The sequence below is a fragment of the Bidens hawaiensis genome, unplaced genomic scaffold (genome assembly GCF_021521415.1).
Source record: "Bidens hawaiensis isolate Kalapana, Puna unplaced genomic scaffold, B.hawaiensis_p1.1 tig00016287_1, whole genome shotgun sequence".
Classification (NCBI taxonomy): Eukaryota; Viridiplantae; Streptophyta; class Magnoliopsida; order Asterales; family Asteraceae; genus Bidens; species Bidens hawaiensis.
In genome coordinates this window covers 441,829-456,428 of record NW_027492493.1, presented here as the reverse complement: position 1 = coordinate 456,428, position 14,600 = coordinate 441,829, and the positions used below count along the sequence as shown (strand labels likewise).

The 14,600-nt window shown below is 39.5% G+C and overlaps 1 protein-coding gene across 1 annotated transcript in view; it reads left to right on the top strand.

Annotated features, from left to right (window-relative positions):
- The first annotated feature begins 367 nt into the window (after nucleotides 1-367).
- LOC143551273 (protein TIC236, chloroplastic-like) overlaps nucleotides 368-14,600 on the top strand; it is a 34,600-nt gene continuing 20,367 nt past the window's right edge. Inside the window, 12 exon segments of the mRNA XM_077041741.1 lie at nucleotides 368-372; nucleotides 6,370-7,313; nucleotides 7,390-7,551; nucleotides 7,554-7,650; nucleotides 7,727-7,893; nucleotides 7,896-7,924; nucleotides 8,026-8,085; nucleotides 8,173-8,277; nucleotides 8,354-8,494; nucleotides 8,688-8,750; nucleotides 8,865-9,101; nucleotides 9,177-9,260. Coding sequence (XP_076897856.1) covers nucleotides 368-372; nucleotides 6,370-7,313; nucleotides 7,390-7,551; nucleotides 7,554-7,650; nucleotides 7,727-7,893; nucleotides 7,896-7,924; nucleotides 8,026-8,085; nucleotides 8,173-8,277; nucleotides 8,354-8,494; nucleotides 8,688-8,750; nucleotides 8,865-9,101; nucleotides 9,177-9,260 — 2,094 coding nt within the window.

Genomic DNA, 14,600 nt, shown 5'->3' with positions numbered 1-14,600 from the left:
CAGCACACCTGAGTTTTGAATTTTCTGTGGTGTCGTCCATTGCGAAGAAGTGCTCGCAACGGTAGACCCAGCCTTCCACATCGTCACTGGAGAACTTGGGAAACTCGATTTTTCCGATCCGAAAGGATTTAGAACCCCTGGAATCGTTTTCTGGACCGGAGAAGGATCCAAAAGAACTGCCGGACGACTGGGATCTGTCCCGCACAGCCTTGAGGATTTCCTCCTGCTGTTTCGAAGCCTGCTCCTGCTGTTTCACCAAAGCCGATAACGCCGTCTGGATCTCGTTGATGGCCTTATCGTGGGACTTCAGTGTGTTATCAATCTCGTTGTTACGGGTGTTCGTCATGGCGGCGGCGGAAGAGCTCCGATGAGGTATCGGTTGGCTCTGATACCCTTGATAGGGTTAGAGAAACTAATAAGAGAGAATTAAGGAGGCTAATTTCTGAATGAATTAGAATTAGCGTACATGCATCACTAAATAAACAATCAAACTTCAAAGTTACAAAAGACCCCCTGGAAAATACGACTAAGGTCATAATGGTCCTTCACACATGCAAACGTAACTAAGGAAACATAACAAATAAAAGGAAATAACAACTGGATCGTATCATTTAAATTATGGTCACGTCTGTTTACATGTTATTAGAGATGAAAGTGCTTCCATGGCAACTTCATATGTAAACGATGAATGAGACTCTTCTGTGTTACCATTGTTTACTTTAAACATTGTTTGTTAAGACACGAAATTAAGAAAATACATACTGTTTATGAATTGATCCGATTAGGCCTCTTATCATAAATAAGCTCCAATGTGTTAGGTCAAAGATCTTTGTTCCCGAAAGAAGCTCCAAGTGAACCCAAATTTGACTTCATGTTGTTCACATCCCTTATGCCACAACTTTAATAAAAAAATTATAAAAAATACATATTCAAAGGTTATGTGAATTGATCAACATTTGATATGAAATAATATGTGAATTGATCAACATTTGATATGAAATAATGAGAGAAAAATGTACTTTTAATTTATTTATTTTATCGTGTCCTTTTCAAACATATCCCTTGAATAACCAAAGACAACACGACAAGGAAGCGGAGAAGTGAGCCAACCACTTCCTTTACTTGTGTGATCATCTGATGAAAAGAAAAAAAATTGGAAAACATAAAGTGAATTGAAACAAGTTTAAACGAATAGCAGTTTTGAGTCTTTTAACAATTAATTAAGTTAAGGCATATAAATTTAAATAATATGATTAAAAAAATAAATAACATACACTCAAAGTATGTTGTATGTTTGTTTTCCATACTTCATCTATGCTTTTGGTCACTTGATGAGGTCTTCATTAACAGATAAAACCAGGAGGCAAAAAAGTAAGTTTCAACTAACATATGATAATTAGAAACAAAGAAATGAAAAACTATCAACATATATGAAAATTCAGATGTTGTCAGATTAAAAGAGGGGTATTCCAACCATGATATTTAACACAAGCGAAATTGGTTCTAAAACTTGAATAAACCGATCATGAACAGAATTTGAGCTCAAATCAACATGAATAAGAAATTTCCATCTAGCCTATATAATAAAAGTCAACACGTCAGTAATCGTGAGACGGTGTTTAAAAAGTTAATAGTTAATAACGCATTATAAATTAAGAAATTTATAATGATTATTTGAAAAGATTAATATTAAAAAGAAACATGCAGGGTTCCCAATTCAGAAACATTGCCTAATTAAAATAAAAACTATAAAAAATTAGCTTAATTTAAAAAAAAACCTGTCACAAACCCTATCATTAAACTATTTGCCCATTAATTGGCACGTTCCATGCGATGTTCTTAAACGAGCCGGAATTTCGGTTAAAAAGGAAGCCCCGTAAACTTTCTTACGGATCCTCAAGAAGGAAGATCTACATTACGACCTGCCGATATACTTGTTTTTGGGTGGGTAGGGGGAAAACACGCTTGTGTCGACCTCACAGGAGTGTCCCCTCTTGTTGGGATTAGGGACACTGGATTTGTAGCAGGCCATGCAGCATTGAAGGCGGCATCGGGCAAGGTTGCTAAACACGACTGAGCTTGTTTGGAGAATCAACACGTGTTTATCCCCTTCGCCTTTGACACTTTTGGTTTCTTAGTTCCGGATGCCGTGGACCTTTTGAATAGGGTTCAGAAAGTTGTGTATACTAACGTATCAGCCCATAAGAATCAAAACTTTGTTTTTAGTCGGATTGGGTTTGCTATCCAAAAGGGGGTTGCGGCGCAGCTTGTTGCCCGCTTACCTACCACTTCATTGTAAATCGTTTGGATGTTTTTATGAAATATAAAAGGAGCCAATAAAAAATAATTGGCACGTTGCTCACAATCATCATAATTGATTATTTGAAAACAGAAACATGCAAGGGTCCCCAATTCAGAAACATTTGCCTGTCAGAAAAACTGTGTTGTGATGTCGTCCTATAGCTAAACTCCATGAGTGGCCTGATTTAAACAGTGAAAATGTAACACCCCGTAACCGCAGCGGAAACGTACACGGGATGCAACAGACACATCTGATATCAACAGCATTGTTTATAAAGAAAGCACCACTACATTAATTTAAACGTATTACATTGTTCTGAGTTTCATAATCATCTAAGCGTTATCACATAAGTGTTACCGTTAGTACATTAACATATTTAATGAAAAATATAGATCTCTAGACTTCCACAAAATAGCACACAGCATCGAACACATATTACTCATTCCAATTTGAGTGTACCTAGAAAGCATGTAAAGAAAACGGGTCAACTACGAATAGTTGGTGAGTTTCACTAATTTAAATTAACCATGACAAATCATTATAAAAATCATAAATAAGCGATGTAATTATACTGAGTTCACAAGTGAAAACTCTATTAACCCCGAAACACATCAAATTACCCCTGGGGACACTGTTAACCCAAAAACATATCTAATAACCTCTGGGGACACTGTTAACCCAGAAACATATTTAATAACCTCTGGGGGCACTGTTAACCCAGAACATTTCCAATATCCTCTGGGGACACTGTTAACCCAGAAATACATTTAATAACCTCTGGGGACACTGTTAACCCAGAACACTGTTTCGGGCCTTACAATATTAGCAACTCAGTTAATTACCATTTTAATACATTACCGTACGATTTCCGTACAATAAACATTATATAAATACATTCGTTTCCATGCGATTAGCATGTACTTAAACACTTTGATAGAAACATGCTTTCCGCCCCGGGAAAATATTTAAAACAGTTCAGTAAAAGGGGCTCATGAAAACTCACCTTCTTGTGAGCAAGATGTACTACGGTGCACGGCTACTGGTACAGATCTGTAATACGATCCCCAAATCGTTACTACACAATTTCTAACAATATAACTTAAATTCGTGTTAACCGGTACGTCTGGGGACACTGTTAACCCAGTACCGTACACGATCCGGGGACAATATTAACCCCGAAATACTTTTCAGGACTTAGATTGTGATATCACTTAGAGTTCTTTTAGTCAAAACTACCGATAGTTTGTTTTCTCGTTTTGCGTGCCTAGCACGGTTATTCGTCTTTATGTTTTCAAAAATGAGTTTGACCACACACGACCCGAAAATAGTTGTTATTGATATTTTCATTAAAGTGGTGAAATTAGAGCTCGGTTAGACACCCCGTTGGCCGCGGGGCCCGTTTCCGTCTTTAATACACCGGAAACGGTTAAATCGGGTAAAATTACCCAAATCATCCGAATTATTTTCGGATGATTTATTTTTACTTGATTAACTTAGTTTCATGAAAATAGTCCATTTTTAAGGTTTTTATGCACCAGTCAGCTCGCTTAGGCGAACTTTGCCGGTTTACACGTTTTAAGCTTTAAAAGTTTGTTTTTAAGTTCCATTTTGCACAAATAAATATCCGTTTAGTCTCGGACCTTGAAATTTTGTACAAACCATATTTTGACAGTAAGGAATTTTATAAATATTTTCCAGAATTAATTTTTTTATATCTAAGATTTATTTAACCATTTTTAAACGTCATTTAAACACCAAATATGTCGAAAATACTAAACGACCTTCGAAAAATCCCAAATTTTTCTGGGATGATCCCTGTCACCCACATAGTTTTCTGTGATTTTTCCAGAACCAAAAACTCACTTTTCATGCCATTTTTACCAAAACCGAGCTAGAAATTCCTAGAACTCGTTTTACCGAAAAGCCTACTTAGACTTCTCCAATGAACCTGAAATTTTGTGTGTGACTTTTATATGTTATAAAAAGCTTATCTTAAATTTTCCAGAATTTTTCATGATGTTTAGCTATTTTTCACCATTTTTAGCCAAAACCGAGCATTAAATTCACCAAATATTCATCCTTTATCCAAAAATTACCAAAATTTCACAGATCTCATATTTTCATGTGTAGATCATCTCTGTGAAATTTCATGACCTAACTTTAAGCCTACCACAATCTGTCCAAATCACACAAATCATACGAAAACCGAACTACTTTGTGTTTTCTAGCGTTAGATCGCAAAGATCTTGGTTTCTAGCATTTGCTAGCCACTAGATACAACACTTACAAGCACAACAACACCACACCAAGCAAGTTATACCCACAATCAAGCCATTTCTTTCATGGTTTCGATTAAAACATCAAAACAAAGATTTTGACCGTAAAAATTCGTTTTTGACTCTTTTAACTACTTTCTTGGACCAAGATCCTTTGTATAACTTGTATACATCACTTGATCCTCCAAGAATCGGTTTCATCTCGGGTTTTCACCCATTTTTCATTTGAAACCTCATTTTCTCAAGATTATGGAAGTAAAAACCAAGATTAAACCATAACAATATGTTTATACCTTATGAATCTTCTTAAAAATCCAAGGTTTTTGTTTGAATGGGTGAAGGGTTGAGAGAGTTTTGAGAATATGGTGATAGAAAAAATGAAAATGAAATGTTTATGGGAACAAGGGGGACCGATCGGTCCTAGATAGGGTGTGGGGTGGGGCCCACATCTCAAATATTGGCCACACATTCGGATTGTGTAATCCGGATAATGTTGTGGATAATCTGGTTCAGTTCGTTTTTCGGTTAAACACTTAATTCGGCTTAAAACGAGGCCAAAACGGTCGTTTTTCGGCTTAAAAATGAAATTTATATAAAACTGATTTAAAAACTTTAAAAACTTAAACCATGACGTTTATTGACTTAACACATCATATTGTCGGTAATTGTGCATCTTTTTCGGCTTGATCGATCGTCTCTTGCTTGGTTTGATGTTAAAGGTTTCGTTTATCGTACCGACGTACTAATAAATCGAAATCCTTTTTCTGTGCTATAATTCACTTATCCCGAAGCCTTAATACTTCGTAAACCTTACTAAACATCATATATTTCATCTATGACGTAATCCCCGATTCGTTCGGGTTTCAATAACCGTTCATCGGTTAATCGTAATTCTAATACGACTAACTGTTCATTCGAGTATAATTCGTACTGTGAATCTTATATACTCGTATAAACACATTATAATTCATATATTCAGTATTGAATAACACGTAAATAGTATATTCCGGCTAGGGTATACCTGAATTTGCCGGAATCGTTACAGAAAAACAGAGCCTATAACATATCATAGATTATAAACTTCAAGAGTGGTCTTATGCCGTTCTTATAACATCATGGTTTTGTGACGATGATATAGAGAGAATGAGAATGAATATTGAATGGTATTCGTAACAGCGTAACTTGTCATTAGTAACAGTAAAGAGTATTGATAGACGTCATAATATGACTGAACCTGAACGAATGAAAAACATCATCGAAAAAATTAAAAAAATACGAGAACACCACCGGGGACAAAATAAAAAAACCAACCCACCCACGTTGTTTGGGACTTTGGGTGGGTTGTGAAAGAAGGAAACAAGTGTGTATTATTTATCTGGTGGCGTACACCATCATCATCATCATCATCATCATCATCATCATCATCACCTTCACCTGTAATGAAAACCTAACTAACCTATTCATATTCATTCTATTCTATTTTGTTGCTGATTCAAACAGGTGTTCGTTATTCAATGTATTGCAATTGATATTGATTAACAACTCATGAGCAATACACTTGACAACCCGTTTCTTGCTGGGCGATTCCCCTTGTTCACTTTCAAACATAAACACGCTATCAAATCCAAATCCAAATCCAAACCACCACCCAGAAAGGCATCTTTCCCACGCGCCAAGAAACACGATTCCCTTTTTATGGAATAATAATAATAATAATAATAATAATATAGGAGGAGGAGGAGGAGGAGGAGGATTAAGAACCCCCTTCAACGGCCCCTTTCCTAGAAACAGAAACAAGACGATAGGATTAAGAACCCCCGAGGGTCTCTTTCTCTTTAGGTCTTCGGTCTTTTGTGCTCTCGTATCCGCAGTTTCTTTGCTGCTATGGTATGGCCACTTAAAAGCCAAGATTTTGCTGGAATCAAACCTCTTACCTTCCGTCTGCTCGACGCTAAGCGCTTACGCCCAACGCGACATTCGTTTTGGTAAAGTCACAAGCATTTCACCGTTAAGCGTTACGCTAGACTCCTGCTCGGTGGGACCTCATAAGGAAGAGCTCTCATGCGCCATGGTCTCCACCCTTAAGCTACGCCTTCAGCCCTTTTCAAGTTTGAGGAAGGGCAAGATCGTAATTGATGCTGTTTTGTGTAACCCTATGGTGTTAGTTGCACAGAAAAGAAACTATTCCTGGTTGGGGATACCCTTTACCGATGGGGCGGTTTTGCAGAAGCATTTGTCAACCGAACAAGGTATTGACAACCGTACAAAAATTAGAAGAATTGCTAGAGAGGAAACCGCAGTCCGGATGGATAAAGAGCGAGACGAGACTGCTTTAGAGGCTGCTAAAACAGGATATGTTGTTTCAAGTAATGAAATAATAATACAAAGTGAAGGTGAAGGTGAAGGTGCAGTGAAGAAAAATGCTTTATTGATGGATGAGAAGCTTCGTTGGCAGGATCACCACTGTATGGATGCTGGTGTGGAGTATGATATGAAACATGCAGATTTAGAGAAATTGTTTGGTGTGAATATACCTACTGCAAATGTGAAGTTCTGGTCGCCAGGTGGACGATTAAAGCATAAGAGAAAGAAAGCGGTCAATGGGATGGGTGTTGACATAACTGCCAAAAAAAGGATTTTGGTGAACAGTGCGTCGGCTGCACTTGCATACTTTATGGATCCGAGTCTAGTAGACAAAAATGATGAGAACCAGATTGGGGAATCTTTTCTCGAAGGTGACTAACTGCTTGTTTGTGTTATTTACATTCTTCTATATGATGTTTAAAAGCAATGAACTGGTTTATAATGTAGATGAAGACATGGAAACCAAGCAGCAATTGGGCCCGCCTTTGCAAGGATCAACTTACTCAAACGACAGGCTGTGGTCATTCTTAGTAGTAGGTCCCATACAAAAGATTTAGTCACTTCTTGTCCCAAAAGTTGAAGGCATTGCTGAAGGTGCCAACGGGGAAAAACAGTTGGAATTGAAAAAATTGGTCCTGTTATTCTTGATTCTGTTTCTTTTAACGGTGGAACGTTGATGTTACTTGCGTATGGTGACAATGAGCCAAGGTTGATTTCACTTCTGTTTGATGACAATCTTTATTATGATATTATAGTGTTTATGCGGTTTTTCTAATATTTACAGAGAAATGGAGAATGCAAGTGGGCATGTGAAGTTCCAAGATAATTACAATCGTGTGCATGTGCAGTTGAGTGGTGGTTGTAAGATGTGGAGATCTGATGTAACATCTGAAGACGGTGGTTGGTTATCTACAGATGTTTTTGTGGACATATTGGAACAGAAGTGGCATGCGATCTTAAAGTTGTCAATCTCTTTGTTCCGGTAAGGTATATATTAGTTTATGCTTGCTAGGAAAATTACGCAATAATTCTTTTATGTTTAGTTCAATCAAGTTTTAAGGTTTTTCTGTTTGTCATGTGCAGCTTTTTGAAAGGATTTTAGAAATTCCCATTGCATTCTTTGAAGGAAGAGCTAGTGGTGAGGTGATTCACTTCACACTCTGTTTCCATATGTTCATTTTACATTTCTTTTCCGTTCAATTTTTAATTGGTTGCGTGTTGATGTTGCAGGTGCACATCTGCATGTCAGAAGGAGAAACTTTCCCAAATCTTCATGGGCAGCTTGATGTGACTGGTTTGGCTTTTCAAATATCCGATGCACCATCTTCGTTTTCTGTATGTAACTTTACTTCACTTTTAGTTATCAAATCATTTTCAGCTTTGACAAATGGAGATCATTCACCCTTTGTAGGACATATCTGCTAGCTTATGTTTCCAGGCTCAACGCATATTCTTACACAACGCGAGTGGTTGGTTTGGTAAGGTTCCGTTAGAAGCTTCTGGAGATTTTGGAATCGAACCAGAGGAAGGAGAGTTTCACCTTATGTGTCAGGTCAGTTACTTCTCACTTCACTTAAAACACTCAACATTAGTTGTTCATGATTCTAAGTGTCAAGTTTTCTATTTAGGCTCAAATGATATAACATTTAGCAATGAAAGTTGATATAAGACAAGTACAAAGTCGACTATAAGTGTATTTACATGTCTTTTATGCCTAATGCGACTGACTATTCATTCGTATCCAGGTTCCTTCTGTGGAAGTGAATGACCTCATGAAGACTTTCAAAATGAAACCTCTACTGTTTCCTGTATTTGGTTTTCTTTACTTTTTTTTATTTACTTTAGTCAATTCATTTATTAAACTAGTTTGTGTGTTAAAGTAGAATAAGATTTACTTACAATGTGTGTTGTTGGCATGACAGCTGGCAGGGTGTGTGACAGCTGTTTTTAACTGTCAAGGACCTTTGGATGCACCTGTGTTTGTGGGAAGTGGGTTGGTGTCAAGGAAAATGTCTAGTTGGGTTTCTGCTGATGATGTGCCTACCTCAGCCGCTTACGAGGCGATCATGAAAAATAAAGAGGCGGGTGCAGTGGCAGCATTTGACAGGGTTCCCTTGTCTTACGTGTCAGCTAATTTCACTTTCAATACTGATAACTGTGTAAGTCTCTCTCTCTTGCATATACATGTTTAAGTCCAAACATTCTTTAATTAGCACAACATATATTTATTTCAGATTGCAGATTTATATGGAATCAGAGCAACTCTTGTTGATGGTGGCGAGATTCGTGGAGCTGGGAACGCGTGGATCTGTCCAGAGGTACTTACACTCGATTCACGAGGTTACTATTTCAACAAAAGACGAATCACATGGTATCTTTTTGTGAAACGTAACATCAATGGGTCTTCATCATTGTTATCTTATACTTGGTTACTATTTCCACTATTATGCTTGGTTTTAAAATACACGATGTGTTCGATCCAAAAAGCCAAAGTGCAATGCATGATACGCACACATCACGTATGCAAGGCGTTTTGATAGGAACCGAAAAAGCAAACTTTAATTTATTAAAGAAACTAGGATAGTTGGCCCGATTCGAGAGGGGCTAGTCTCCAATACAAAGAACCAAGGTAAAATCAAAATACATATATTGAACTGAATGAAAAGGTAAAACAAAGTCTGCTATTTATAATACTGAAAGATATTCATGACCTCCTGATTTCTTGCTCGCAGATTGATTCTTTCCCCACTTATTATTTTGACCACCATAAATTGTTCCATCCCATTAAATATATTGACCACTAATTTTGGGATTGAATGGGTCATCTAGAACATTTCCAAAGATAAAGTTAAGACCCATCTCATGCTCAGCTGGCTTGATCTGTTTATGTTTTCTTGAATAGACTTTTAATGGTATTGTATCATTACTACCCGCCGGGTAAAACGCCTTGTCCTCAAGGCGAAAAGTGGGGAATTGGGTAGTTAAAAGATCATAGTTCTCCCATGTGGCTTCCTCCATTGGTTGCCCATGCCATGAAACCAGAAGCTCTAAGACTTGGCGACCTCCCTCATAGACCCAGCGGTGGCCAACTACAGATTGTGGTTGAAGATCAAGCTCCCAATCCCGAGTGAGAGGTATTGGAGCAATGGGAGTAGAAGTAAAAGAACCACGAGCGGGTTTCAACATAGAGACGTGGAAAACAGGGTGGATCCGGGCCTCTGGTGGTAATTCCAACTCATAGGCAACATGTCCCACTTTGCGTGTGACACGGTAGGGCCCAAAAAACCTTAGGGATAACTTTTCAAATCGACGTTTAGCTAAGCTTTTCTGCCGATAAGGTTGAATCTTGAGAAACACAAAGTCACCAACCTGAAAAGATACGTCACGACGTTTTGAATTGGCCTGAGTTTGCATACGATTTTGAGCTTTTTGCAAGTTAGCTCTGATGAGCTTTAACATATCGTCCCTGTCAATTAACTGCTGTTCCAATTCTGCATTTTTGGTTTCCCCCGCAACATACGGGGCTAGTGGGGGAGGTTCACGACCATAAACAACAAAGAATGGGGTGGTGTCTGTGGAGCTGTGGTAACCGGTATTATAAAAGTATTCTGCCCAAGCCAAGTAAGAGCTCCATTTGGTAGGTTGTTCATGGGCGAAACACCGTAGATAGGCTTCCAAACAGCGGTTTAACACCTCAGTTTGCCCATCCGTTTGAGGGTGATATCCGGTGCTGTGTTTAAGTTTGGTGTGGGAGAGATGAAACAACTCTTGCCAGAAGTTGCTAAGAAAGATAACATCCCGGTCAGATACAATTGATCGGGGAAGACCATGTAAACGGATAATCTCTCGGCAGAAAACGGTGGCCACCCCTTTGGCAGTAAACGGGTGAGATAAGGGTAAAAATGGCCATACTTGCTTAAGCGATCCACCTCCACGAGTATCGTATCATATCGGTTGGAAGTTGGCAGCCCAACTATAAAATCCATCGATATGTCCTCCCATATTCGGGTTGGTATTGGCAGAGGTTGTAACAATCCCGCTGGGGACAAAGTCTCATACTTTTGTTGCTGGCACGTTAGACATTGTTGTACAAAAAGACGCACATCTTGTTTCAACTTAGGCCGATAATATTGGGCAGAAATACGTTTCATGGTTTTTAAAAATCCACCATGACCCGCCATGGGTGTTGCATGAGCCTTATAAAGTATCTTTTGTTTTAACTCAGGAACATCAGGTATAAATACCCGATTTTTATAAAACAACAACTGACTAACCAGGGCAAGAAGTGGGCTCTGACGCCAGAAGATTTATGATATTAGCTGTATAAGGATCAGACCGCAACCCATCTTGGATGTTAACAATTTCTGGACAATATGGGGATAGCCAGAGTAAAAAACTCACTGGAGTGTGGACGGCGGGAAAGAGCATCAGCACCCCAATTTTTCTTTCCAGCTCGATGGGTGATTGAGAAATCGTATGGCATGAGCTTAAGTAATAACCGTTGCTGCTCCGTAGTCGTGATTCTCTGTTCCAGCAAGAATTTCAAGGTGTAGTGATCGGTGCGAATAAAAAAATGGCGACCAGTAATGAGTAATGACTCCATTTTTGCACTGCCAACACCAAAGCCAACAGTTCACGGTCGTATGCTGACTTAAATCGATTTGAGGGGGAAAAACCCTTGCTGAAATATGCCACAGGATGGTCGTCTTGAGACAAAATGGCACTGACACCCTCGGAAGAAGCGTCACATTCTACTGTGAATGCTTTCGTGAAATCTGGCAAACGCAGTACATGAGTGGTGGTGAGAGCCTGTTTTAGCTTGTCAAAAGTCTTAGTGGCTTCGTCTGACCAGAGAAACCCATCTTTTTTAGTAAGGGCGGTAAGTGGTCTGACTGTCAACTCATAGTTCCTGACAAATCGTCGATAATACCCGGTTAGGTCTAGAAAGCCGCGAACTTCGCGCACAGTAGACGGTGTGGGCCAGGATTGAACGGCTTGGATTTTATCGGGTTCAACTTGAACTCCTTCGGAGGTAATCACATGCCCTAAAAATACCACCCTGGACTGCCCGAAGCAACATTTAGATTTCTTGGCAAAAAACTGATGAGTATGTGATAATTCCAGGCCTGTCCGAGATGAGTCCGAGATGAGTAAGGTGTTGTTCCATGTTATTGCTGTAAACCAAAATGTCATCAAAAAAGACCAAAATGAAACGACGCAAATAGGGGCGAAAAAGGTCATTCATTATAGCCTGAAACGTTGATGGGGCGTTTGTTAGGCCGAAAGGCATAACCTTGAATTCGTAGTGCCCTGAATGGGTTCGAAAGGCTGTTTTTGATATGTCTTGCACATTAACCCGGATCTGGTAATACCCTGAGCGCAAATCAAGTTTAGAGAATACCTTTGCCCCGTACAATTCATCCAAAAGCTCATCGATGTTCGGAATTGGGTATTTATCCCAACGGTGATCTTGTTTAAGGCACGGTAATCCACACACATCCGCCATGAGTCGTCTTTCTTTTTTACCAGCAAGACCGGACTCGAAAAAGGGCGTTGGCCGGGTTGTATGAACCCACTTGCTAGGAGTTCAGCAACCTGTTTCTCGATTTCAGTTTTTTGGGCATATGGGTATCAGTATAGGCGAATATTTGGTGGGGTGGAGTTTGGAATTAAAGGAATGGAATGGATGTGGGATCGAAATGGTGGTAAGGTTTGGGGTTCCTCGAAAACGCTGGTAAAACGGGTGATAAGAGTTTGTATGAGATCTGAGATAATAGGTTCAGTGGTGGGTTCAATGGCTAAATGTTGGAAGCTGGAAGATTTTTGAGGACCTGATGATTTACCTTGTATCTTTTTGCTTTTTATCGTCGATTGTAAAAATCATAAACATCTCTTTCCAGTTAGCTTGGACAGTATTCAGGGTGGCTAACCACTGAATGCCTAAAACCAAGTCAGCCCCTCCAATTGAGAAGGGGTAGAAATCCTGCACAATTTTTAGATCACTGACCTGCAGTGTCAAGTTCTTGCATATGTGACCACAACGAATAACATCACCATTCCCAATCTAGACGCCGAATGGTGCTACGGGTTGGTTTGTGAGTTTTAACTCATTTACCAACACATCCGAGATAAAATTATGAGTGGACCCCCATCTATCAAAATAAGAATTTCAGTTGAACCGATCATACCAAGTATCTTCATAGTAGTGGGGTGTGGCTTTCCAAGTATCGCATGAAGGCTGATCTCAGCTGTTTCTTCCTGAACTTCATCTAACATGTATGTTTCTGTTACGGGCTCTTCACCTATTCCTTCAACAGCTTCAAGGACCTTGAAAGTACCGACTTTACACCGATGGCTAGGACTATATTTGTCCCCGCACTTGAAGCATTCTCCTTTTAGGAGTCGGGCCTGTCTTTCAGGATCTGTGAATCGATAGTTGGGTTTGGAATCAGATTTAGATGTGATGTTAGAGCCAGATGAGTAGGTGGAAGGGGTAACTGGTTTTGAATCAGATTTTAACTGAGAGCTCCAGGTAATTTTCTTATCGGGACGGGAAAGGTTGAGTTTGGATTCAAACTCAAGAGCCAGGCTCACCGCCTTGTAAACTGTTCGGGGTTTGTGGATTCGAACATCTGCCTTTAACTCCTCCTTGAGTCCATTTAAAAAAACCCCAAGCAAACAGTGATCGGGCCAATTGGAAACCCGGGATGAGCGCCGCGCAAACTCTTGTCGGTATTCCTGGACCGACCCGGTTTGTTTGATGCTACACAAGCATTCATCTGGGTTCTGGAATTCGGGCGGCCCAAAATGCCTCTGCATTTCTCGAACAAGATCTTCCCAGTACAACATTTCTGTTTCTGCCGATAACCAGGAGTAAAGATCCAGGGCGTCACCTTCAAGATGCATTGCTGCTACATCTACTTTTTCTTCATCAAGCGTATTATAGAAGCGGAAGTACTTTTCAGCCTTTAGCACCCAGCCTCTTGGATCTTCCCCACTGTAAGTTGGGAATTCAATTTTGTGGTAGGGTCGGCGGTTAAAGCGGGACTGGCTGGTGTCCCCCTCCTCATGCCGGGATCCACTACTGCTGGATTTCTCTCTCTGGTTTTGTTGACGTTTGAGAGTAGCAATGTCCTTCATGGATTCCATAGACTCCAACCTTTCAGCGATCACCGCCAATTGGGCGGCAATTGGATCGGTATTAGCGCCGCCAGCTTCTGATCCCCCCCGAGTCTGCACCATATTCGATTCCCGGCAATGGAACCAAATGATAGGAACCGAAAAAGCAAACTTTTATTTATTAAAGAAACTAGGATAGTTGGCCCGATTCGAGAGGGGCTAGTCTCCAATACAAAGAACCAAGGTAAAATCAAAATACATATATTGAACTGAATGAAATGGTAAAACAAAGTCTGCTATTTATAATACTGAAAGATATTCATGACCTCCTGATTTCTTGCTCGCAGATTGATTCTTTCCCCACTTATTATTTTGACCGCCATAAATTGTTCCATCCCATTAAATATATTGACCACTAATTTTGGGATTGAATGGGTCATCTAGAACATTTCCAAAGATAAAGTTAAGACCCATCTCATGCTCAGCTGGCTTGATCTGTTTATGTTTTCTTGAATAGACTTTTAATGGTATTGTATCAC